Source organism: Dryas octopetala, chromosome 1 (assembly GCF_963921425.1).
Source record: "Dryas octopetala chromosome 1, drDryOcto1.1, whole genome shotgun sequence".
Taxonomy (NCBI): Eukaryota; Viridiplantae; Streptophyta; class Magnoliopsida; order Rosales; family Rosaceae; genus Dryas; species Dryas octopetala.
Genome location: NC_141366.1, coordinates 32,048,299 through 32,074,163, shown reverse-complemented (window position 1 = coordinate 32,074,163; position 25,865 = coordinate 32,048,299). Strand labels below are relative to the sequence as shown.

The window sequence follows — 25,865 nt, the reverse complement described above, 5'->3', positions numbered from 1 at the left end:
CTTATGACAAGTTGACAACTATATATCTTTGGTGGGTAATGGAATGGTATACGGTATACCACACCCTAATATTAAAATTGCATTTACTACTTATTATGGGGTTCTAGGCTTTAGAGTTTAGACCACTTACGTGAGAAATGAACACATCTTTTTCGTATATTTTGCACTAAGACAGCGATAGAGACAACATATTATTGGTCTTTTGCTCATCTTTTCTTTTATTTTGGATACAAATTAGTCTTTGCCTATTTATTTATCTTGTAACTACCATGAATATGATCCTGTGCATTTACAAAACAACGAATGGCTTACGCAGGCCCTAAAATTTAAAATACATTTTTTATTTACAGAATCAAATCAAGAAGACAAAGTTAAAGGATAGCATGCTCAATAGTCAATAAAGATCCAAAGGACAATAAAATTATTATACTGAATTATTTCCTGAAAATGCTGAGGTACGTTAGAAAAATTAAGAAAAAGAAGAGTAACTTCTCATTTTGGATATGATAAAAGAACAATAACTTTTAATCAAATTAATAAAACTTATAGCTCTCCATAAAACTTTTACCACTTTTTATCTTGCCTTGTGGCAATCCCAGAGAGTCAGTTTGCAACCACATAAATAACTATCGACTATCGTTAAAGTGTATGTGGTCTTGAAATACTATTGCATGTCTTGACGAAAAAATAAGCAAAATAAGTGACTAAAAATATATAGTAATATACACAAATGACGTGTGATAACTAAATAATAAATATAGAAGCCATAGCTTCCACTTTGTCAATACTATAGTCAGATTGCACTACCAAACAAATCAAAACAAAAAAAAGAAAAGAAGAAAATGAGAGTGAACTGCTTTGGTGTGAGAAAGGACAACAGGAAAGCTAGGACATTTGAACAGTTTTCTCAGCATGCAGCCACTTTCTTGAGCCCACAGTTTTTGAATTTTGATCATCCGTTTTTGTTTCCTTCCCTGGCCCCCAACATTAATTACGTAATAATAAATAGAAATGAATCAAGTCCCATGTATGATTTACACCTGAACCTGCTGCTGATGATGGTAAATCCAGAAGTTCCAGAAGGACGAGAACCATATACTTTTTAACCTTTAGAGTACGTGTACATTAATTATAATTACTGGAAAGGTCTTAACTTTAATCACAGTTGCAACTAGGTAGTCCAAGATGGGTGGCACCTGGGAGTAGATCTAGAGACAGCTGCAGGGGTTCTCCATGTGCCATGTGGGGCTGCAATGGTGCACGATCCATAATTGAATGCACTTAACCCAACCATATGTCATATATATATATATATATATATTTATGTACCTTACAATATAATTTACTTTAATCAATGGTTTGATGATTATGGAATAATATTGGCAGGCTAGGCCCTTGACCAAACTATTTGTATGTCTACCTTAATTTGCTATATAGCTAGATAACTTAGCATGTAATTTTACTTTGGTGCAATATATTTATAACGAATTCATGATTATAATAAGATTGGAACGACATGGGAGGGGAGGTGAGGTGGGTGAATCAAAAGCCAGCACATACTTGATTACAAATATCGATCGGACCTCTAGCGATCAAAAGGCCACTCCATTAATATAAAGACAACTCCAATGATCACACCATGAAAGTCGACTTTCCAAAAACTATTACGTGTCCACATCCCATTGGATATTAGTTTTTGTACGAACAAATTGTGAGCTCACGTCTTTCACTCACTCTCTCTTTCTTTCTTTCTTAAGAAGTAAGTTGTCATAATTTATAACCTCTTACTGAATCTCTCTCTCTCTCTCTCTCTCTCTCTCTCTCTCCTCCCTCTTCCTCTGTTTTTATACCCAATTCCTCAATCAGTGAATCTCCAGTTCCAGCACGTACGTTCTATTCAATCATTTTAGCTGGGGCTGAGGTTCAGATCTGATCCTGATCAGCACTCACTCCAATGGCGGAAAAGGAAAAGGTATGTTGGTGAAGTTTATGCTTTTGGATCTCTAGATAACCCATTTGATAGTTTCTCTTAATTTTTGTGGTTGCTATTATTTTTCTTCAAGTGCATGCTATTTTGTTGGTTTTTTTGGCTCTTTGTTCTTCATTTTGTCACATAGTTACCACTCAATCTTCCCTGTCAGAACCTGATTCTCTGCAGCTATATCCACTGCTTTTTGTCTACGAACCACCAACCACAAAGCTTCTAACTTTCTGTGCTTCTGCACAGAAATCTATATTAGATATATAATTCTTAATTATCATCGCTTAATATATGTACATTTTTTTTTATTGTTACAAATGATTTCAGGTCACGATAATGTGGCTGAAGGTGGACCTTCAGTGCCACAAATGCTATAAGAAGGTCAAAAGGGTTCTCTGCAAATTCCCTCGTGAGTCTCTCTTTTCCCTAATTTGTCTATTTCTGTATGAACCCCCATATGCGTTTATCTGTATTTAATTAATTAAAGTCTCCTTTCACTAACATCTTAAGTAAACTAATTTCTAGTAGCTAAATTGATTATATATGGAGCAACACAAAGAGTTTCTTTGCTTTTAGTTTTTGTTTTTAAGGAAAAAAATGTGTAACTGAGTAATTCTATATGTGGAATGTGGTATTGGATTTTGTGAACAAGAGAAATACGAGACCAGACGTACGACGAAAAGCAAAACCTGGTGATTATCAAAGTGGTTTGCTGCAGTCCTGAAAAGATCAGGGACAAGCTGTGTTGCAAAGGAGGGGGCGCCATTAAGAGCATTGAGATCAAAGACCCACCCAAGCCCAAACCACCAGAGAAGCCTAAAGAAGCCGAAAAGCCTAAAGAGAAACCCAAGGAGGCTGAGAAGCCTAAGGAAGCCGAAAAGCCTAAACCTGCACCTGAGAAGCCCAAAGAGGCAGAGAAGCCTAAAGAACCCGAAAAGAAACCTGAAAATAAGCCACCACCAGCACCCAAGCCTCAGGAGCCAGTGAAGGTGCCTCCTGGACCTGCTACCGGGTACCCGCCAGTTACTGTTAACCCGTGTTGTATGGATTGTTATCATGGGCGTCCGGGCGGGCCATGCTACAGTGGTTATGGTGCATCAGGCCCAGCCCCATTCATTCAGTATGATGGTTATTATGGAAGGCCCGTTTATGACAGTTATGGCGGTGGAGTGCCTGCAGGGAGGGGCTATTGTAACCCCCGCTCTGAATGTTTCAGTGATGAGAACCCCCATGCTTGCGCAGTCATGTAATCATCCATCGATCCATTACAGATTATGGTGGATGCCTATGATCATCGATCATTCATCATGATTTTCATCTGTGGGAATTCAGAATTGGGATGTTAATTAAGTCAAGTTTTTCCAACTGGGTTGTAATATTATAGTGTTGTTGACTTGTTGTTTTTATATATAGGCCAAAAATGATTAATAAAGTCGGTTGTGAATGGCTTGATGCTTGTGGACATGCAAGTCCCAATCGACCAGGTCATTCATGATTAATATAGAGGTACATGAACGTTGTTACAATTTTTAATGAAATAAAAGTTTCCTTTGCACATTTCATTGCATGTTTGTCCACTCCAACACATGCCTTTTAATTATTTCCTATTCTTTGTAATTAATCTTTGTTTAACCATATATGCCGATCTCTTATATATTCTCTTAGGCACTTAATTAAATTGAGCAAGGACAAATTAACTTCATGGGATGCTATAAGCCTATAAGCTTGTCTACTTTCTGTCATTCACATGAAAGAACACCCCCCAGGTCTACATCTTTGATTAAAATATTAGATGCTTCTCCCGTTACACTCATAAACAAGCTCAAATACAGACAAGGAAGGAGAGGTCCAGTGATCCAAAACTGGCGATAGAACGATAAATTAATAATCAATAGGAATAAGGCGTCGTTACTTCTCTTTGGAAGCGAACATCCTTAAAATAAGAGGAAGCTAGGAGAGTTAAAGAAAAAGGAAGAAGCTCTGAAATTGCTTTAAGAACTGCTTGATTCATTTGATTGAAAAAATGAAGTTTATATACAAGTTGGATTTCCTAACTTAGCTATCCATCTAAATATATCAATTAGATTTTAAGCCATTACTTTTACATGGCTTAAAACCATTGACGAGAGAAAACCTTCAATTGTTAAGTCTAAAACTATTTGTTTTAAACCATTAATTTTACAGTTAATTACCAATAAACTCACCTTGGAGTACCTAATTCCCTTAAGGGGGGGCTACTCAGACCACCCAAATGTGCTGAGTTGACCACCCCCTTAAATTTTTATCCCTTTTTGCCCATTTTGCCCTTGCATTAAAAAAAAAAAACATTTCTCCTATTTTGCTGGCCACCCCTCCCCACCGCCGGCGCAACCCCACCCCCTCCCCACCGCCGGAGCGACACGACCCCACCCCTCCCTTCTCCGGCACAACCCACCCACCCAGGCGCAGACCCGATCGGCCCAGGCAAAGACCCGATCTTCCTTTTCCGGCAGAGTTGAGACACCGGACCACTTGGGTTTTGTTCCCCAGGTCACGGCGAGTCCAATGCTGGTCTTCCCTTGCTCATCCGACCACCGTGCGCGGCTAATCGACGTCGTGAAGCTCCGCGGCTTTCGTCGCCGATTCCGACAGATTCCGACAAGGCAGAGAGAGAGGAGAAGGCAGAGAGAGGAGAGATCGGGGTGGGTGGGTCGACCAGAGAAGGGGAGGGGTGGGGTCGCGTCGCGCCGGCGGTGGGGAGGGGTGGCCGGCAAAATGGGAGAAATGGTTTTTTTTTTTTTAATGCAAGGGCAAAATGGGCAAAAAGGGATAAAAATTTAAGGGGGTGGTCAACTCAGCACATTTGGGTGGTCTGAATAACCCCCCCTTCCCTTAAAGTCTACATTTTAAATTGGGGTTCCAGCAAGTCCAGTTGATTTTCGTTCGACCCATATTTTAGGTTGGCTGGTCCACTTCTATTTCACTTCGATCAGCTAAATTTATTTTTTAAATATCCAATTTGCCCTTTGCGTCATTTAATTGGATTCAAATTTCCGTTTTGAGCTTTCTTTTTCGTTGTGGAGGCTCTGTGTTTGGCGCGCGCGATCAGTCTTGTGATTTAGGCTCTCTCTCTCTCTCTCTCTCTCTCTCTCTCTCTCTCTCTCTCTCTCTCTCTCTCCCTTGCTCTCTTTGTCTCGCTCTCGGTTTTGGCGCTATTCACCATTGATGCTTGGTTTGAGCTTCGGTTGGCTTCTACTTTGAAATTGCTTCTGATTTGAGTTTTTGTTTTTCGATTTGTGACTTTCGTTTTCATATATACTGTATTTTTTAGGTTTTCATTGTATTTTAGTGTATATTTTAACGAATGTCCTTTTTGATGATTTTGTTGTTATGCAGCTCTTTTTTTGAAACTTTTTCCATATTATACATGACAAACAATCCACAATCCAATATGCAATTATAAAATAAAATGGCATCAGTTTAATATATATATATTTTTTTTTATAATTTTGTTCTAATTGATCTATATAGTAGTCAACTTATAATGTCTCTGATTGCTGTGGACAAATTTGAGAGGGGTGAAGTTCGTAGTCATTGTTGAAGTCTTTCAACCATCTGATTGTTGTAGCGGTGTCATCTGTGAGTTCTTTTAAAGTGCTTCTTTTGTTAAGCTTTCTTCTTGTTCCTGATTCTAAAATCTCAGCCACTAGATCCTACATGATAAAGATCTAACTGTTCACACACTCTTTCTGCATTCTTTAGGAATATAATAGTTACTGCATGCTATGTTTAGTATAATAATTAAATAGTAAAATAATTGTTAGTGTTATGAAATGTAAACATGTTTCGTACCAATCTTTGAGCTTTTTTTGTAGCAAATATCCATCTTAATCCTTCTTTTCTTAAGGGGGTTGAAGTAAAGCCAATTAGCTGCATTCTTGTCCATCACTAGTAATGTGTGGTGAAAAGCTTCAGAAGTTACGATTGGTATGAATATGTTGTCTGACTTCCCCAAGCAGTCAAGGAGGGGTTCAAAAAGGTATTATTCCATCCCCAAGTTATCATTTTTTGCTTCCTTAATCTGTTATCAAAACATATCATTTTTTAATGTTATTGAATTGCCACTGACGGTTAGTGACAATAATGAAGTCTAAGATATTTTTGAATAATGAAGATTTGAATGAGCTTACTTAAGCGAAGGTGGTGAGGAATGTAGACTTTGCTGGTGTTTCAGAGTTGATTATATCCATTTCCTCTTGAAGTAATTCTCCAAATGAATCTATCACCTGGTATGCAAGTTTTAAACAGTGTTAAGTAGTTTCAAATATATTTTACGCTTGAAATTAATTTGAGTTTTGGTAGTAATTGGTTTTACATTGTTTGCCACTGCATTATCTATGATCAAGTTTTGAACATTTTGTCTTAAGATCGAACTGATACCACCTTCTCCTTTTTGCTATAGTAAGGTGCTGCATAAACAACATATTGTAGTCAGTATACCTTAACCTATTGTCACTGCTTAGCAGTGGCAATCACGTCATTCTTACTGCATGGCAGTAACAATCACCTATTGTTACTTGTAGGCAGTGACAATCACCTATTATTACTTCCAGACAGTGACAATCACGTCATTGTTACTGTTTGGTGGTAACAAACATTAAATTTTAATAGTACTTGTGTATGGCATTTGTCCAAAATTCAATTAGGAGTTGTTAAACTCTTTCATTCAAAAAATTGAAGACATGATACTTTGTCTACTTTATGTTTTGAATAGGTTGCATGATGAGAATTTGTTGTCGAGTAATTGGTTCTGTTGCAATTTGTAGTGGTAAATTTGTATCTGATTTGTCATCATCTTCCAGATCCAAGTCAAAGGTTGGTTGTGCATTTTTTGCTTTGCCTTTTTCAGCTCTTGTCCTTACCCTTCTTTGTTTGGGTTGTTGTGGAACCACTTCCAGTTTTTTGTTGTCTTCCAAGTCTGCTCCTTCTTTTCTTCTAGCTTTCTTCTCTTTGCTCGGTTCTAAGTTGTATTCATAGATCTCATCAACCTTCCTTATCATGTCATCTCTTTGCTTTAATCTACCTATCCTTGAATATTCTATAATATCAAGGTAGGTGGAAGAGTGTTTAGCTTGATGCTCTTGTTGAGGAGTTGTTGCAGATTGTGGTTCTTGCTAGGGTATGATTGCAGCTTCAGGCTCTTTTTGAGAAGTCATTGTAGCTTGAGGAATTTGAACTGTTGTGTTCTCTTCTCCCATTTGTTCTTTCTGAGCAGCTTCGACCTCATCAGTTTTGGGTAGTGGAGGTTCAACTGAAGTTGATTGAACTGTTGTGTTCTCTTCTCCCATTTGCTCGTCTTCAACTGTGGCCCTTTTTCAGTTGGAGGGTCAACCTGAAATGAGAAAACTGGACTTGAGATTTGTCCAGCACACTCAATGTTTCCACTGCCATCCAACTTCTCAATCATCTCTTTTTGCATTGTAATTGTTTATTTCATCTTCTCAATCTCTGCAAAGAGTGATTCGTTTTTGGCATTGAGGATTTGTTGTTCCTCTTCATTATTCATTCTCTTGATCAAGTTTTTTCGACCTTGAGCTGAATAATTGCTTGAGTTTGCTGTTCATCTCCTTCAATTTTTTATTCTTTTTCCTTAGTTCATAAGCGTCACTCTTGAGTTTCCAAATTTGCTCTTTTGCATTGAGAATCATTTCCCAATACTTTGCATTTTTCTCCTCAATTACGTCATTGTAAGTGGTGAGTTCTTGAATCAATTAACTTTTTCCCACTGATTTCATCTCTATTTTCATTTTGACTTGTGACATTCTCCATGAATAGGCTTGAGCTTCTTGCCCTCTCTGGTTAACCGCTCATTTCCAAGGTGTAACCATACTAGGTCACCCTTTTTAAAGGTACGTACATGGCACACGATCTTGTCATGGCAAGCCTTATATCGTTTCTAAGATCATTGTAGTTGTGCCTCTACCTCTTTATGGATTTTACTCACTTGTTCGAGAAATCTTTGTGCTCGAACATGTTCTTCTTCTTCCTTTCTACTTAATTGCTTGTCACTCGTAGTGAATGCCAATTCGATCGAAAGGACTTTGAGGTGAGTATATATCCCAAACAAACTTCAAATGAAGATTTTAATGTGGAGTCATGAGTTGCTCGGTTAAAAGCAAACTATAAGTAAGGGAGACTTTCATCCCAAGTTTTTGGATGCTTGGAATTGTAACTCCTTAACAAATGTACCATAGTCCGGTTAACAATCTCCGTTTGTCCATCGATCAGTATGTGGATGAAAAGCAGTGCTCCGCTTCAACCTAGTATCTATCATTCCCCATAAGGACCTCAAAAAATGTCCTAAGAATCGACTATCTCTGTCAGAAATAATGGAAGTAGGTAGGCCAAAAAATTTTCAAACATGTTGGAAAAACAACTTAGCAGCTCTTTCTCTGGTTATGGTCTTCATGCATGGAATGAGAATCACCATCTTGTTAAAACGATCCAACACTACAAACAAGTAGTCATTTCCAGACTTAGTTTTAGGCAATCCACCAAGAAAATCCATTGAAATACTCTCCCAAGGTCGGCTAGGTACTAGCAATGGTAGATACAATCCTAACTTCTTGTTGGAAGGTTTCGATGTATTGTATAGAATACAACTTCGATTGTAACGAGAAACATCGAGATGCATCTTTGGCCAGAATACATAACGATGGAGATTCAGTAGAGTTTTCTCTACCTCAAAATGGCCTACTACTTTGGAAGTATGAGCCTTTCGAATCCACTGTAGTCTATCTCCTACTTCTAGAATGCATAATTTTTTTCCTTTGTATATCATTCCATCCTTTATTTGATACTCTCTAGTCTTTCCCCGTTGTAACTTTGCATAATCCAAGCTGAAATCAGCATCTGTGTCATACCCTAATTTGGCTTACTGAGAAGGAACTATTGGCTGGATCTGCATAGCCACCAGAAATGCAGAACTAACTGGTGTAGGGGTCGAGATAGCATATATGCCAACTTGTTGGATTGTTGGAGGTAAGATCAACATCCATTTCATATGGTGAGCTTGCTGCAACTTTGACTGTGTAGTAAAAAACTGAAGAGGTTTGTGATCTCAGTGAACCACGACTTTCTTTCTTAACAAGTAAGCTCTCCAATGCTTCAATGATTGATGTAATGCATAAAGCTCCTTGTCATAAGTTGGATAATTCAAAACTGGTCCACTGAACATCTCAGAATGGTATGCAATTGGCTTCCCATCCTGGAACCAAACGGTTCTCATGGTGTAGTTAGACGCGTCTGCTTCTACTTCAAATGACTTTTGCAGATTTGGTAGTGCTAACACTGGGGCCTCGGTAATCTTCCTTTTTAACAACTGGAAAGATTCTTCATGTTTGTTTGACCATTCAAATTTTGAATTGGCCTTTGTAAGAGACTGTAAAAGTGCTGCAAATTATGAAAAGTGTCGAATAAACTTTCACAAATACTGACATGCACCTACAAAGCTTCAAACTTCAATCACTGAATGGGGTGTAGGCCATTGGGATATAACTTGTACTTTCTCTGGATCTACCATGAGTTCTCCTGTACCAACAATGAACTCCAAGTATATAAGATGTTACTTCCCAAATTCACACTTCTTACCGTTCAACTGTAGTTAATTTGTTCGTAAAACTTCCAAAACCTGAGCAATATGACGAAGATGTTCCTCTTAGGTGATACTGAATATCAGTATGTCATCCAAGTATACAATGACAAAATTGTCAATGAATGGGCGGAGTACCTCGTTCATCAATTGCATAAAGGTAACTAGGGCATTACATAACCCGAATGACATAACTAACCACTCGAATAGTCCCTGCTTCGTCTTGAAAGTAATATTCCAAGTGTCTTCTTCATGGATGCGAACTTGGTGATAACCATATTTGAGATCAAGCTTTGTAAAGTAACGAGCACCGTGTAGTTGATCCAACAAGTTATCCATCATCGGTAGTGGATACCGATTCTTGATGGTTATCTTGTTGAGTGCCTTATAATCAACATGCATACGACATCCTCAATCTTTCTTGGGAACAAGTAAGACTGGTGAACTGCATGGTGAACAGTTTGGTCGGATGACTCCTTGTTCAAGAAGTCCCTGTACCTGTTTCTTGATCTCTTTAGATTTAATCAAATAAGTGCGATATAAACCCATGTTTGGTAGTGGTGAATCTCCTACCAAATGGATTTCATGTTCAACAGCTCTTCGCGGTGGCAACCCCTGCACATCCTAGAATATGTCCTTGAACTCCTCCTGCAATTTCCCGATATCAGAATATTGTGAAGGTGATAAAGTCAATGTTGATAGTGTCATAGCTCCCAAACAGATCTTAGGGTCGAATCATTAATAAAACAAATTGCCAACATGAATTGACCAATTTCTTGGCCTGGGTTCCTGTTATCAAATTATCTGTGGTTGGCGGCTTGCAAGAGTTGATGTGAAATTCCTTCCCATCATTCAAAAGACGATACTTGCAAAGCCTCTTGTAATTAATGGCATCTCGGTCCCATAGATACAGACTACCCAATATGACTTGGCATACGTCCAATGGAACCAATTCACATGTTAAAGTCTATTTCAGGATACTTGATTACAGTTTTAGGGGGAGCTGTCTCATATCAAAGCTACAAAAATGTGTTGCGCGCTTTATTTATGACAGAGGCAGAATTTATTGCAGCTACTGAAGCTTACAAGGAAATGTTGTGGATGAAACGATTCCTACAGGAATTGAAACAACAAAAACATAAGTACACACTGCATTAGTTATGATAGTTAGAGTGCAATCCACTTGAACAAAAATCTGAGATTTCACTCAAGGTTGAAGCACATAGATGTAAGATATCATTAGATACGTGATATTCTAAATTAAGTCCAAGCAACTACAACTTGAAAAGAATTATAAATAATAATAAATAATATCAATAATAATAAATAATGACAATTCCTCTAATTTACCTGAATAATTAGAGGAATTGTATTAATATTCGGACCTTAATTGTATATAAATAATAAATTAAATAATAATAATAATAAATTAAGGGTTCTTTTCTTGATTGATTTACTCTACATAGACCAAACTCGATCCTCCAATCCAATTTTTACTCATACTGATCATAATAGTTCAGATATGATGACTAAGTCCTTACCTAAGAACAAGTACGAATACTACATGAAGACAACTGACATGATGGAGCCTTCCACCTAAGTCGGGAGGGGGGGATTGTAGGACATCCCTCCTATCGGAGAAGAGAATTAAAAGAGAAATAAAAAAAAAAAGAAATAAATAGAGAAGAAAGGAAAGTACGGAAAAGAATTAGTAAACCAAGAAATGGACAATGCGTGGAGGAACATAAGGAAGACCTCCTTTCATGCACCCATTGAATGCATGCACAAATGGCTTATAAAAGACACATTCTCATGCATATTCGTTTCATCGAACAAAGCCTTATTTTGAGAGAAACAGTGAAAGAATTCGAAAGAGAAAAAGAGGAAACCTCACTTTTGTGAGAAGGGAAATCCTCTTGAGTGAATTTCAAGAGAGAGTTATCCACTTCGGTGAGATTATCCTTTGTAACCCCATTATTTCATAGTGGAAGTTATCGTCTGTGGACATTGGCACATTAGCTCAATTAAGTAAATTTTTGTGTTTTTCATTTCTCTCTCTTCCTTTTACATTTCTCAAATAGAAAGAGGGAGGGAGAGGGAAAGAGGGAGGGAAATGAAGAGAGAGAGAGAGAGAGAGAGAGAGAGAGAGAGAGAGAGAGAGAGAGAGGTGCCGACGATGTAGTTCAACTGCCAGAGGCGATGACGGAAGCAAGGTGGCAGGGCTACGATCAGATTTAGGGTTTACTGTGTGTTTTTTTTACTTTTTTGCTTTTTAAATTGTGTGTCCTTTATAGCCTTTTACTAAATAAAAAAAGGGTGTGTAGTAAAAGAGGTGTCTAAATTCAGACAAAAAAAAAAAAGAGGGGTCTAAATAGTAGTGATCTTTCTTTTACGCGGATTGATATTTTCAGGCTGGATATGGACAAGTTGGCCCAGTTAAATATCGGAAGCTGCGATATTCACAAGGTTAATAACGTAAATACAAAATTGATCCTATCTCCAGGAGGCTGGTAGGCAAAGCAAAGCCTTTGCATAGCACAGAGTGAGCAAAACAGAGAGGGAAAATGGCTTATCATGTATGCTCTTCACCCTCTTCTCTCTTCCATAACCGCCAAACTCCCTCCCACTCTCTTTCTTCCCCGAGTAGGCCAAGACTAAGAAGCTCTTCTAATATTCACACTTCCAAACTCAGGTTTCCTTCACTTCAATCATGGACCTCTCTCCAAATAAACCATGTTTCATTACAAGACCCAGTTGCACAAGAAACCCAGAGCCCCAATGTTTCAAAAGATGATGATCCTCAACGCCCAGATGGAAATTCTGGGTCTTCGTCCAAAAGCTATATCTGGGTCAATCCAAGAAGCCCCAGAGCTTCACAGCTTAGGCAGAAATCGTACGACTCCAGGTATGCTTCTTTAGTGAAAGTAGCCGAGTCTTTGAACTCTTCCAGTCCTATTGAAAATGATGTTTTTGAAGTTTTAAAGGGTTTAGGTGATAAAATTTTGGAACAAGACGCTGTGGTTGTCCTTAATAATATGGTTAATCCAGAAAATGCGTTGCTTGCTCTTAAGTACTTTCAGCAGAAGTTGGTACCAAAGAGGGAGGCGATTCTCTATAATGTGACTTTGAAAGTGTTTAGGAAGTGTAAGGATTTGGATAAAGCAGAGAAGCTGTTTGATGAAATGCTCAAGAGAGGTGTTAAACCCGATAATATTACGTTTTCAACTATGATTAGCTGTTCTAGGATGTGCTCTTTGCCTGATAAGGCTGTGGAGTGGTTTGAGAAGATGCCTAGTTTTGGGTGTAATCCGGATGATGTTACCTACTCAACTATGATCGATGCCTATGGGCGTGCTGGTAATGTAGACATGGCTTTCAGCTTGTATGATCGTGCCAGAACAGAGAAATGGCGCATTGATCCAGTGACGTTTTCAACATTGATTAAAATTCACGGGCAATCAGGGAATTATGATGGGTGCTTGAATGTTTATGAGGAAATGAAAGCTATTGGAGCTAAACCAAATTTGGTTACTTATAATACTTTGTTGGATGCTATGGGAAGAGCTAAGAGGCCTTGGCAGGCCAAGAAAATTTACCGAGAGATGACCAACAAGGGGCTCTCACCAAATTGGACAACCTATGCGGCTCTCTTACGAGCCTTTGGTAGATCCCGCTATGGTGATGATGCGCTTAATCTATATAGAGAGATGAAGGAGAAGGGAATGGAGTTAAATGTAATTCTTTATAATACCCTTTTGTCTATGTGTGCCGATATTGGCTACATTGATGAAGCAGTTGAGATTTTCGAAGATATGAAGAGTTCTGAAACTTGGAAGCCTGATAGTTGGACATTTTCATCCATGATTACCATATATTCCTGTAGTGGGAAAGTCTCAGAGGCAGAGACAATGTTGAATGGGATGGTGGAAGCTGGTTTTGAGCCTAATATCTTTATCTTGACATCACTCATCCAATGCTATGGGAAGGCCAAGCGTACTGATGATGTTGTCAGGGTATTCAATCAACTCTTAGAATTGGACATAACTCCAGATGAGCGTTTCTGTGGTTGTCTCCTGAATGTAATGACCCAAACACCAAAGGAAGAACTATGTAAGCTTACCAATTGTATTGAGAGGGCTAATGAAAAGCTTGGGTATGTGATAAGACTTTTAGTGGAGAAGCAAGACAGTGGTGAAGAGTTTAGGAAGGAAGCATCAGAACTTTTTAATTCAGTTGGTTCTGATGTAAAGAAGGCGTACTGCAATTGCTTGATTGATCTTTGTGTGAATCTCGATTTCTTAGAGAGAGCCTGTGAGCTACTAGACCTGGGGCTTACACTTCAGATATACACAGATATACAGTCAAGGTCTTCAACCCAGTGGTCTCTGTTTCTCAAGGGTCTCTCTCTTGGTGCAGCTCTGACTGCATTACATGTTTGGATTAATGACTTGTCTCGAACATTGGAATCTGGGGAGGAGCTCCCGCCGTTGCTTGGAATTAATACTGGACATGGGAAACATAAGTATTCAGATACAGGTCTAGCAAGTGTGTTTGAGTCACATTTGAAGGAGTTAGATGCTCCGTTCCATGAGGCCCCAGACAAGGCTGGCTGGTTTTTGACTACAAAGGTTGCAGTCAAGTCATGGTTAGAGTCTAGAAGTTCACCTGAATTAGTTGCTGCTTAGGTGTTGGGCTCTCTAGTTTACTGGGAAAGCTCGTCACACTGATATGTAATGTCAAGAACTGGTATGTGATACTTCTCGTTTTTCCTATTTATATATTTCTGGAACTTTTTCTCTTGGTAGAGAACATTTTTGTACAATTAGAATTCAACTGTTAGATCTACTTCCATTGTCTTATAGAGTTGATGAAGTTCTTAGAATTGTTCCATCTACTCAGTGGCTAATTTCCCAATATTTGTGCTGTGATTTTGAGTAACATTATCAATTAGATCCTGTTAAACCCTGGTTGAATGAAGTTGAAGATTCAGAATTATTGAAAAAATGCCTGTTTGTATGCTATGAAAGGTGTCAAAATTCCTTTTGATCAATGCCAGTTGAGAGCTTTTGTAACATGGGAATAACAGGAGGTATGAAGTACCATGTTCTGTTACCATGTAAATGACAATTGCTATCCTTAAGTACTTGCACTCTCGGGCTTAATTCCACTATTTTCACTCCTGAGATGCAGGGCATGTTATTTGCAACTTTTGGTCTGATACATCTATTGTGGATGAAATTGAGGTCCAAACCCATTATAATCTGGGCAGTTGACTTGGGTTTCCTGTGTGATTTTAGGCCTCGTTGACATTTATTTAATAAAGACATAAAACATCTAAGTTTGATATTGAAAATAGTTGTAGTGCAAGAGGAGGTAGAATCGGCCATGAATATATATATATATATATATATGTATACGAACAGTCAAAAGTGCCCAATTGCATGAATCTAAGCCCCAGTATATCTGAGGACTATTGCTGAAACTGAAATAATGTACACAGAAAAGAGAAGGAAAAAAGAAAGTCGAACGTGTTTGACCTTATCTGTCACTTGTCTATAGGAGTTGACATTTAACATTTTAATTTAATATAATTTGTTTGTTGAGGCCGTGGAACAATGAAAAGTGCACAGGCCATTGACTTCTAACATAATTCTGGGAGTGCTTGTTAAAAATGCATAGCTCCACCCACACCAGTAGTTGACTTTGCGAACTAAAATACCCACATTGGGGAAGTAAAAGCTTATAAACAAGCAGTGTCATGGCTTGCACGTCAAACTACCTCCCACGTGAGATGATCAAAGTCACACTATAAAACAATGAGAGTTCTAGCTCTTAGTTCATTTGTATTGCACACCATGGGAAACTGCATAAATTGTCTGTCCCATCAATCCCAAGAGAAGATTAAAGTAGTAATCTTTAATGGAGTTGTACAAGTATTCAATGCCTCGACACCAGTCGAAGAAATCACATCTGGCCCTTACATTGGCTATAAGCTCGTACACTATGCCCAACCATATACACCATTGCCACCCAACACCAAGTTAGAACCTGGGGAGGTTTACCATCTTGTGCCAGACCTTGCACTACTTAGGAGTAAGCCTTTGGTTTCTTCAAACATAGTCTACCAAGAAAACTACAAAAGACAGAAGGTAAAGATCGTGGTGACTAGGAAACAGTTGGAGTTATTGTTGGAGAGTGCAAAGAGGTTCCAGTCTAAAGAAATTGGTGTCCGATCTTCAGGGAGTTCTGGGTTACAAAGGCCTCTGAAATGGCGGCCTTCTTTGGCTACCATTCCAGAGATGCGCAGTTTTTGAAAGATAGGATTTGGGGTTTTGATCATACCCTTTACCAGCTGTGCTACAACCCAATTTACCATGATAATTGTATATTTCAAATGATAGTTTAGTAGATGTTCTAGGTGACCAGAGGGACTCATGTTTTAATATTTTTCAATGTAATCCTTCTTCTGGTTGCAATCAGTTCACGATGCAGACTATGATGACATTCAGTCTAATTATTTGTGTTTCGATGCATAAAGATTGAATATACCTGAACAAAATGTATTTGCTTTGGTATAATAATACTAGATGATGTAGCCAAAGAATTAGTTCTCTGTTTCCCAGAAATGTTCATAAACCACTTATTCAAGTTTGTCTATTTCCTTAGAGGTAAAAACCATGAATAAGATGAAAAGTTCTCTTCCTTTTCAAGAAGAAACTAGAAAAGAACTACTCTCTTGGGTTATAGCATTGTTCTTCCGGGGAAGATGAAGCCGAGTGGAATGTGTCATTAGCTGCAGGAAGATGAGGTTAGGGGTGGTGTTGTTCCGGTACAGACCACACAGTGTGAAGAACTGCTTACGAGTTATATTAAGGACAAGTCATCAAATTTCAAGACATAACGCTGCTTAAAGAGAGATTGTGCCATCTTATTGCATTCTTATAAGTTATATGATGTCTTGTGGCTGGAAATTGGAAAACTTATCTTTCATCTCTGATATATCTTGTTCACTTCCATTTTGCAATTCATTTATTTGATACCATTCCCAAAACTGGCAAGTAGAATTAATTCATAACCACAAACCACAAACGGTAAATTGTAATGGATTTCATTTATGTAGATTTCAAGCAGAGGAAAACACAATAAACACCAACCTAAGATGTCCTAAGATGTACAAACTCAGCTCCCCCTTTTACTGTCAGAATTTTATTCCAGCTAGCTATCCGGCCTTGGTGAAACTCTTTTTTTTTTATTTTTTATTTTTTATTTTTTTTTATTTTTTATATTTACATTAAAAAATCACAAGACATGGCTGACAAAGAATAAATTTTCATATGATCTTCAATAGTCTCCCATGTAAGCTTTCAAGATGATTTTGTTACCCTGCAGCAATTGCGTAAACAATAAAATTATTGAGAGGATTCAGATGATCAGGTTTGAAAAATCAAAGTATTGAAATGAAAGCTAAATAAGAAACAAATAGTGGAATAAATGGTATTAAGGCTCTTCAAAATTTGTTACTACCGTTTAGAGGAGTTTATAGTTCTGTTCTTTTTGTTATCATCCACCTTGGTTGCTGCTGCAGCTTCTTTATCTCTAGCTATTGCTTCTCTCTTCATTTTCTTTGACTCTACTTCCATGGCTTTTGTCAATGCATCAACCCTTTTAATCAGCATCTGGAAAACAGTCATATCATGCATTTAGTACATTGAGAGAGAGAGAGAGAGAGAGAGTGAGAGAGAGAGAGAGAGAGAGAGGGGGGGGGGGGGGGGAGATATTTGTCAATTTCAGTTTCACCTTTATTTCTTGATCTTTAGCATTCATATCATTTTCTTTGACTTCGCAATGCCTCCTCAGATTGATGACCTCCTTTTGAAGTCTATCATAGAGAAATCCTGAGACCACATCTTCTGCATCACAGTTGGTACTTATCTTGTTGGGTGAATCTTCATTGCCACCATCTTTAGCTTTGATTTCTGCAGTACCTGTTTTATCATCACTCTTATTGATATCAAAATTTGCCTTCATTTCTGTGTTCTCCTTTTCACCACTATCAACAACTTTACTTCTAGAAACCCATAAGCCTTTTCTCAACATATTATCTCCAGAACCATATTTCTTTCTAAAGCTATTTGATCTTTTTAGCTCTCCACCTGCATTGGCTGTTAGATTGCCCATATTTGGCTGTTGAAGAGGAGAACCTCTACTGATGGTAGTAGCCCTTGGCTGAGATGTCGATCTCTTTCCTGATCCACCATTACTAGTCAGAAATCCTAAGAAGTTAACGGACTTTTCTGGTTTTGGGGAACCACAAAATGAATTAGGATTGGAGGAGAAACTTGAAACATGCTTTAACCCTTCTTCTAGAGTCTTTAGCCTCAACTTCAACTTTTCCTGATGTAAAAACATTAGCAATGAAGATTGACTGATTCAGGTGGATCACAAACAAAGGTTTTATATGGAGTGACTGGAAGGTTGCAAGTATTATATATTCACCTTGAGTTGTGCCTCTGCCTTAGCTGTTCTCTCCGACATAGCTAGCTTCTCTCTCAATCGTTGCATCTCTGCCTACATATGCAAAAAAAGATTTGTCCATAAAAAATTTCAAATCTCACTCTCTTATATATCCCTGGTAAGTAGCATAACTTGACACCGAAAATCATGTTCATCCCTCATCGCCATAAAGGGTGTAAGGTAGAATTAGATTAGCAGCTGTATGAATAAAAAATTGTGAATTTTCGTATTATTTTCTGGGAAATAACTACCTGCATTAGTCTTCTCTCTTCCAGCCACTGTTTAACAGGCATAACTTTGTCATTTTCATCCTTCCATTCATTAGCAATCACAGTTGCTACCCGGTTTGCTGACACTTTAACTCTTGCTAGCTCCCTCTCTAGAGTTCTCTTCTCCTCCTGTGTGGTTGCATGAAACCTCGGTTAGTACTTTGATAAATTTCACAAATACCAAAATCTCCGTAGCAGTAAAATTGTTATTTTATATGTCCTGCAAATCATCATTATGTAACCATGAAATATACATTCAATTCTTCTATCTGTCGTTGGTAGTCACGAAGAGCATTGGCTGCAGTCCCGGCAGCTAAAATGGCCTCCTCAAGTTCCTGAATGGTTTGGCTAAGCTTTTCAACCTCTATAACTTTATGGCGATTTGTTTTCTCAAGGATTCTGTTTTCCTCCTGCATATGGTATATTAATTGGATTGAATACTCATACTTCATTAGGTTCAACTAATGAAATAGGATGTGGTACGAAGTCATGCCTGGCAGATCTCAATCTGTCTTCTCAATTCAAAGTTCTGGTTTTGAACCTCCTCAACTATTAGAGCCCTTTCTAGTGCACTTCGCAATATCCTTTCTGCTTCAAGAAGAGCCGACCCTTTTGACTTGGTGAGACGCTCCAAAGCCTTCTTATCCTCCTGAAGCGCCGCAATCTGAAAAGGCCAGAAGGGGAGGAAAAATCCTTGCAGTGTGAGCCATCCATGTGAAAAGATCATAATGCATTCGTTTATAGATGGAATATGGCTCCAGTTCTCCTACCTCATTCTTATACATTTTTATTTCAGCCTCAAGAGGGGCAATGAAAGACTCAATAGGACGAGATTCCTCATCCTTTCGATTTGCGTGTACCCTTCTAAGAGCTGCTTCTGCAGCATATTGTGCAGCCAGTGCATCTCTCTTCTCATCTGTTAGTTTCTTGATTTCAAGATTCTGCATTTGATCAGGTTTAGACAAGACAGAACATTTTAGTGACAAAAGTTAATCACAATCATATAAATACACAAAAATCTCAAGAACCAAACACACCTTATGCTCGAGAAGATTTTCGGTGACTCGATGTTTCTCGTCTAATCTTTTTACTTCATATCGGAGCTGGAAAAAATAATAACAAAAAAATAATATTAATTCAACTGTTATAACATGAAATACCACACAGTTAGGATACATGTCCATAAATAATATCAATGTGTATGTTATATGTCTGCACATAGTTCTTTGAGTACCTCTTCTACTGCCTTATCCTTTAGAACTTCAGTAGCTCTCAGAGCCTTGATCTCACCCTGAGCATTCCCCAACTCCCGACTCTTTTCTGCAAAAATTGATTTAGAAAAACTAGTATTAAATCCTTGAAGACATTCTATTGTTAAGATGTAGGAGAAAGAAACAATCATATACCTGCTTCACGTCAATTATTTCAGAAAAATTAAAACCAAACCATTGAGTAGGTAACTGCATAATTTTAATTTTAATTTCTTAAAATCTATTTAAACTTGAGTCTTTGACAATAAACAATTCATGTATCTTTTCTCTTTATTCATAGTTCTACTCCTAAATAATATAAGTTGTGTTTTAATTCTTCAGCTTGAACCCGAAGATAAGAACACTGAGAAGCTCAAATGATGTGACAAACCCCTCTGCTCTTTTTCATATTAAGGTAATTTTTTAGCAAACAAGTGCAGAAGTGAAATATTCAAGTGCTCAGAGTTTCCAATCCATTTTGCCATGTTGCTACTTGTGGACTAACAGTTTAACTTGTATATACACTAGACCCGTGAGGCTCTGCTATTAATAAAGGCAAATTTGGTGGAGTTTACATTATAAAGGTGAAAAACAATGATCATTCAGAGAATCAGAAGAAAAATTGACACAAGACAGGACAGAACTATATATCACTATTCACTAATAATGGCCAAATCAAAAAAACCAGTCATAAAAGTAAATACAAAATATTAAAAGAGAACTCTGAGGTTTAGTAAATTGCAGTACCCCAAAATCAGAAGTTCTATCCTTGTTGAACTTAGTATAGCATCCAATATTACAAAAACAAGTTCATAACATACACACTACACCATGCTTCAAATGCAGAAACAAAATCAACACTACTTGTGTGTGTGTGTGTGAGTGAGAGAGAGGAGGGAGACACCTTTGAGTAGGTTTTGCATGCGATTAAGCTCCAAGACAATAGGGTCTGGGTGGAGAAGGGAGAGGTCCTCTCCTCCAAGTCCAAGTTGTTCTTCATGACCCACCATCTCTTTTGGACTTTTGGTTTAACTTTGGGCACTTTGAGACACAGAGATTAGAGAAAGTATAATTTCATAAACTGGGAATATAATGGAAGAAGTGAATGTGTTTGTGGGTTTTAATGGGTTTTAATGAGGAATGAGGATGGTGTGTGAGTTTTAAGGAATTGACCGCATAGAGAGGGATGGACTTCCCTTGCTGTGAAGCAAAATTTGATCACAAATCAGAGGCCGGCCGAACCGCCTTTTTTAGCTCCTCTCTTCCCTCCTTTTGACAGTAACGGTTACTTTCGATAAATACTCTAAAAATCATGACATGACATTTATCTCCAACCTCATTATCCTAAACCATTTCATAATCCCAACAAGATTAATAGATTGTCTCTTCAAGAATTAAAAAAAAAAAAAAAAACTCATGCATCTTTTTAGCTGTTCTGATTTGTGATTGATGATGAGTCTTTCAAGTGCAAATTCATATATAGTTGTTATTTAATCCTAACTGTTCCATTTTAAATTAATTGTGATAAACCAATGTGAATGTTTCTACTACCTAATCTATGTTTATAATTACGTTTGGACCATTCATATTCAAGGATTGGCATACACATATTATTGAATATTGCATAGTGTGTTAAGGTGTAATTGTTGGTGCCATTTGTTGCAACCTTATTATTTGAAGATAGATAATACCACACAAGAGCCAAACGGGAGTTTTTCTTTTTTATTCTTTTAAAAGATCAACGCGGAACACCAAGTCACTAACCAATTAAACAAAAGAAATGTAGTATTTTATCCATCAGATTAATTGGGATTGTTTGTTATAATCTTGGTGACAGATGGCAGGTTGCATTCCATTCTTCAACCTTTCAGAATTCTGATGTATATGGTAACTCTATTTACAAGAGAAATTAATACAAAACAGGTAAAGGAAAATTATTATGGGAAAAAATTATAGAAATGAAAAATAGTCTCTTTCTTCTATTAAGTCCTTTGCAAATGATAAGAGCTAAGGAGCATTATTAGGGTTGTCAAGATATGTCTACGTACGTTGATGGAAAGCTCTTGTTATAGAGAAATTTAATTGCTTAAGCGCTAAAACTTGCTTAAACCTCGCCAATAATTAGTTGTTAGGATTTAGGGGAGTCACTCAAATATTAAACGTTGAATTTAGACCAAGAAAATTAGGTGGTGATGACTAGCTATGCGATTATATATGAGATGAAAGTGACCAACTAAAGTGGCTTGAAAGAACAAACAAATTCACATTCATGTACATACATCGATCTTTGCTTAAAAGTATGAATGTATGATTGAATCTGAATACATTAGAAATTAATTAATTTATAGGAAGCTCCAGGCTGCAGCTGTATTTTGATACTCACTACTCAGCCAGCCATATGGCAATTACTTGGAGATATACTTATAGAATTGAATTGGCCAATTAGGTTAGGCGACAAAGGAAAGACTCCACCTGTCAAAGTGAAGTCCAACAGCCTCCACCAACACCCAAACCCCCTTTGAAAATAGAGAAATTAACACTATGGTCATTGGTGCGTCCATGACCAAATCCTTTTAATTTTTTTCGTTTTTGGCCTGAGCCCATGACCAAACCCTAATACAAGTATACAACCAAAACAGTCAAATGGGTTATTGATTAGTATAAGATTTTTGGGGTGTTATATATATATATATATGTATATATCTTTTATGTGAATCATTTTTCAATTGAATTCTAATTAAACTGACTTATGTTTTGGAAAGCGAAATGAAGTGGGATCAAGCTAAGACTTGAGGGATTCTCTTTGTCGTATGTTTCATATTGGTTAGATGGAGTAGGTAGAATATTAATACGTAACATTATAAACTGCTTATTTTAATTTTAAACCAAAAACCATTATAATTAATGATAATTATGTCAAACATTTTTTCATGATATCGATAAAGTCTTATAAAACATGTTATTACTCCCATCAGTATATATTTTAATCGGCTTTCCATGGTCATATGCCATGCCTCAAATCTTGATAATTAGTTGTTGAATGCCACATTTTTTCATGTCAATGTTCACATATTCGAAAATTGATACCAAAACTAGACTTCATCATGTGCCTATATGGCTATCAACGCGAAATCGTGAACCCTTACAAACACTTTTTGCTTTCAAGTTTATCTTCTGTTTTTTGGCTTGATAATCATTGATTTCAGATCTACCAACCAAGCAAAGGCTTGAAGGCACTTTTGTAGTAAGCAAAAATTAATTTTGAACTTCGTATTCGTTTGTCACTACATCTTAGGAAGCGCTTCTACTTAATAGTGTTTTTTCTAGAAGCCTTATGCTTAGAAGCACATATAAATTTTTATAAAAATTTTAAGTGCTTATGCAAAAGCATTTGGAAGTGCTTCTTGAAAAAGCACATAACAAGTGACATGTGCTTCTCAAAAAACCACTTAAAAACATTTTTATAACCCATAAACAGTTTTATATATTTCTACCAAACACTATCAAAAGCTCTTTAGTATCGCTTTACTAAAGCGTTTGGGTAGCTTTAAAAGCAATGTCAAACGGGCATTCATGTGCTAGAAGCCCATAACCATATAAATAGAAGTTCTTCACATAACTTGATTCATCAAAAAGGTCTAGTTGTTCTCCTTTACCTATTTCTCTAACCCATTTATCTAATTTTTTTTTTTTTTTTTTTTTTGAGAAGAACCCATTTATCTAAATCTCACTAGCATGTATTTTACGTGTTTATATTTCGTAAAAAGCAAAACCACATCAACTTCTAAATTCCACAAATAAAGTAAGGGTCTCATCAATTTAACTATTTTAAAAAAAAAAATTAAATGCTGATGCACTGTGATATGAAAACCCAACTCTTCCAGGAACATAAATTTTGTAAAAGATATAGTTGATTATGATAACTCTCAGGTTAGAACCTTAGCCATTTTTCAGGGCAGTAAGCACCAATGATTCTAGTTGATTATTAATCCTTGCCTTATTCTATTTCGGTCTCCTATCTCCCCAATGATTCTCGGCAATAAAGGAAACTTCCTTTAATCGTAAGTTTTGACAGTTTGGGCCTCTGCTTTGATTGGGCTCTCTCTTATGAAGACATAAGTTCAATTGGGCTTTGTTATTAATGTCGTGGGCATGTCCATGACTTCGGCCCAAAACCAAAATAGGGTAGGGTGTAAACAGTTGGATTACATTCTTCTGTTAGTTCAAACAAGTGATTATATTCATTACTTCCTAGAATATGTTCCAGTCATAATTCAAGAATAAGATTTATTAGTGCTTCATCATTCTTTTGTCTTGCAGTTTCAGTTAACTGTTTCCAAGGTTTTTGTCTTATTGCTTCAGCTGCTTTCTGAATTGGCTGCTTCATTCAGGACTAGCCATTGTTGCTCTTAGAGGGGCATTAGTGTCATATATAAAATATGGTTACCCTGAAGTTGAATACGGTGTATTCTACACCGTGATTGTTAAAGTGCCTAAAAAAATAGCCATTTAGTATGTGACTTTTATGTGCCGTACATTAGCATATATAACTCGGATCATTCTAGTTTTTTGGAGATCATAATTTGGGCCGAGCTGCAAAAAGCCCATATCATATTCAACACTTGCTCTAGGCATGCCCAACGAAGATTTGTTCTATGAGCTTACATGTCTAAGGTCCACTATCAGGGTACCATATTCATGCATGGTAAATTCTACAAACTAAAAAGACCAAATTTTTTCCAAATCCCACACTTATGTTTTATTTAAATCCAGTATAGTGAACATATGGGGTTTAGAAAGTAAAAAAGGTCATACAAAACCCTCCGGTGGGCTGGACTTCAATCAAGCACGGCCTTTATTAGAAAGTTGATCAAAAACGATGATTTGATGCCTAGACTCATCAAGCATAGAGCTACTGTTAACCTGCCTGTTAGGTTACCTGAAAGGCAGAAACCCCTCAACAAAGTTGATCCTATTCATTAATTTTTAACAATCCAAAAGAAAAAGAGGAATCAACTTAGCCAACCCATGTTTGTTTATTATCCTATTCTATATAATCTTTGTCCTGAAACCCATTACCACCAAGTAGAAAAATAAAGATGCCATTCCTTTCCTTAGTACTAATCTTCATTCCATTTGAAAACTGAAAAGGGGCTACTTGAAATATGGGACAAAGTAGCCCACCAATCAAAGAAATGGGCAAGGAGTCTGTGTCAAGATAAATGCTTCTGCCTAATTACTGATGTGCCCATCCACCATATTTTCACATCCCAGTTGTCCTTATGCAGATAATTCAGATAAATTCAGGGAAGAAGGACAAATTCTGTAAACAAATTAAGTGAGTTGAGCAAGGACATTCTGGGGAACAAACAAATGTCAGTAGGAAAATAAGTGACAGAAGGACCAAGCAAACAAACTCTCACAGGGAACCTCTCAGAGTCTCAGCTGAAAGAGAAATATAACCATATTATATCCTGCAGTTCATAATAACCTAAAGAAAACAGAAATAACCACAATCTATCTCTCTGTCTCTCTCTATATCTCTATAGAGTTGTGATTCTAATTGAGAAAGCAAGGCGATGGAAATCTCAGCACAGCTTCTGCAGTACAGATATCAGTTTGGCATAGCAATCTTTGTTTCACTAATTCTTTCCTTAATGTTATATGCAGCCCCTCGGTTTCTAACCATTCTGGCATACTTTTGGCCTCTCTTTGCCTCCACAACTCTATTCTTGGTGGCAATAATTGCATTTGGTGGTGTTTCCCAGCCGTCAACTGAAGCTCATGGTGAAACACAAGGTCAAGGAATCATAGACTATGTTGCTGGGCGGCCAGACTACACAAATTAGTTTCAACTTTAAATTTCTGATCATAAGCAGCCTGTAGCAATGCATATATATCTTTCCTTATATGTTTATAGACTGTGAGAGCAAATTTCAATGCAATTAAAATGTAAATTCAGAAAATATAATTGCAAGGCAGTTGGGTTCTCTTTCTCTACTTATACTTCATATTTATACTTTGTGGAAATATGTGATAGGTTCATCTTGTCCTTTTTCAGTTATGCTGCCATTGATATACACCTATAATGAAACAAAAATAAATTAAAGGATTCACGGCGAAAATTTCAATTTTCAATACCTTGTTTCAGTTTACCAGAGTGATATGGTGGTTTGATGGCTTCCTAGCTAGCTAGTTTTAAGAAGAAAGCATGGATTAAA

At 37.2% G+C, this 25,865-nt stretch overlaps 3 protein-coding genes across 3 annotated transcripts; 2 read left to right on the top strand and 1 right to left on the bottom strand.

Annotated features, from left to right (window-relative positions):
- Nucleotides 1–1,768: 1,768 nt before the first annotated feature.
- LOC147299826 (Heavy metal transport/detoxification superfamily protein) lies at nt 1,769–3,538 on the top strand. Its single transcript, XM_086247842.1, has 3 exons — nt 1,769–1,972; nt 2,309–2,390; nt 2,636–3,538. Exons 1-3 carry the CDS (start codon nt 1,955–1,957, stop codon nt 3,229–3,231), a joined length of 696 nt encoding a protein of 231 aa, XP_086103968.1. The 5' UTR covers nt 1,769–1,954; the 3' UTR covers nt 3,232–3,538.
- An 8,573-nt stretch (nt 3,539–12,111) lies between these two features.
- Nucleotides 12,112–14,558, top strand: SVR7 (pentatricopeptide (PPR) repeat-containing protein). Its single transcript, XM_086230190.1, has one exon. It carries the CDS (start codon nt 12,176–12,178, stop codon nt 14,294–14,296), a length of 2,121 nt encoding a protein of 706 aa, XP_086086316.1. The 5' UTR covers nt 12,112–12,175; the 3' UTR covers nt 14,297–14,558.
- A 2,345-nt stretch (nt 14,559–16,903) lies between these two features.
- On the bottom strand, nt 16,904–20,654 carry MAP70-5 (microtubule-associated proteins 70-5). The gene is made up of 11 exons (XM_086252880.1): nt 20,549–20,654; nt 19,629–19,714; nt 19,432–19,497; nt 19,165–19,335; nt 18,888–19,058; nt 18,649–18,804; nt 18,377–18,523; nt 18,108–18,179; nt 17,409–18,005; nt 17,136–17,287; nt 16,904–16,994 (listed from the first exon to the last, which is right to left on the bottom strand). The coding sequence occupies exons 1-11, from the start codon at nt 20,652–20,654 to the stop codon at nt 16,976–16,978; spliced, it is 1,743 nt and encodes a 580-aa protein (XP_086109006.1). The 3' UTR covers nt 16,904–16,975.
- Nucleotides 20,655–25,865: the final 5,211 nt, after the last annotated feature.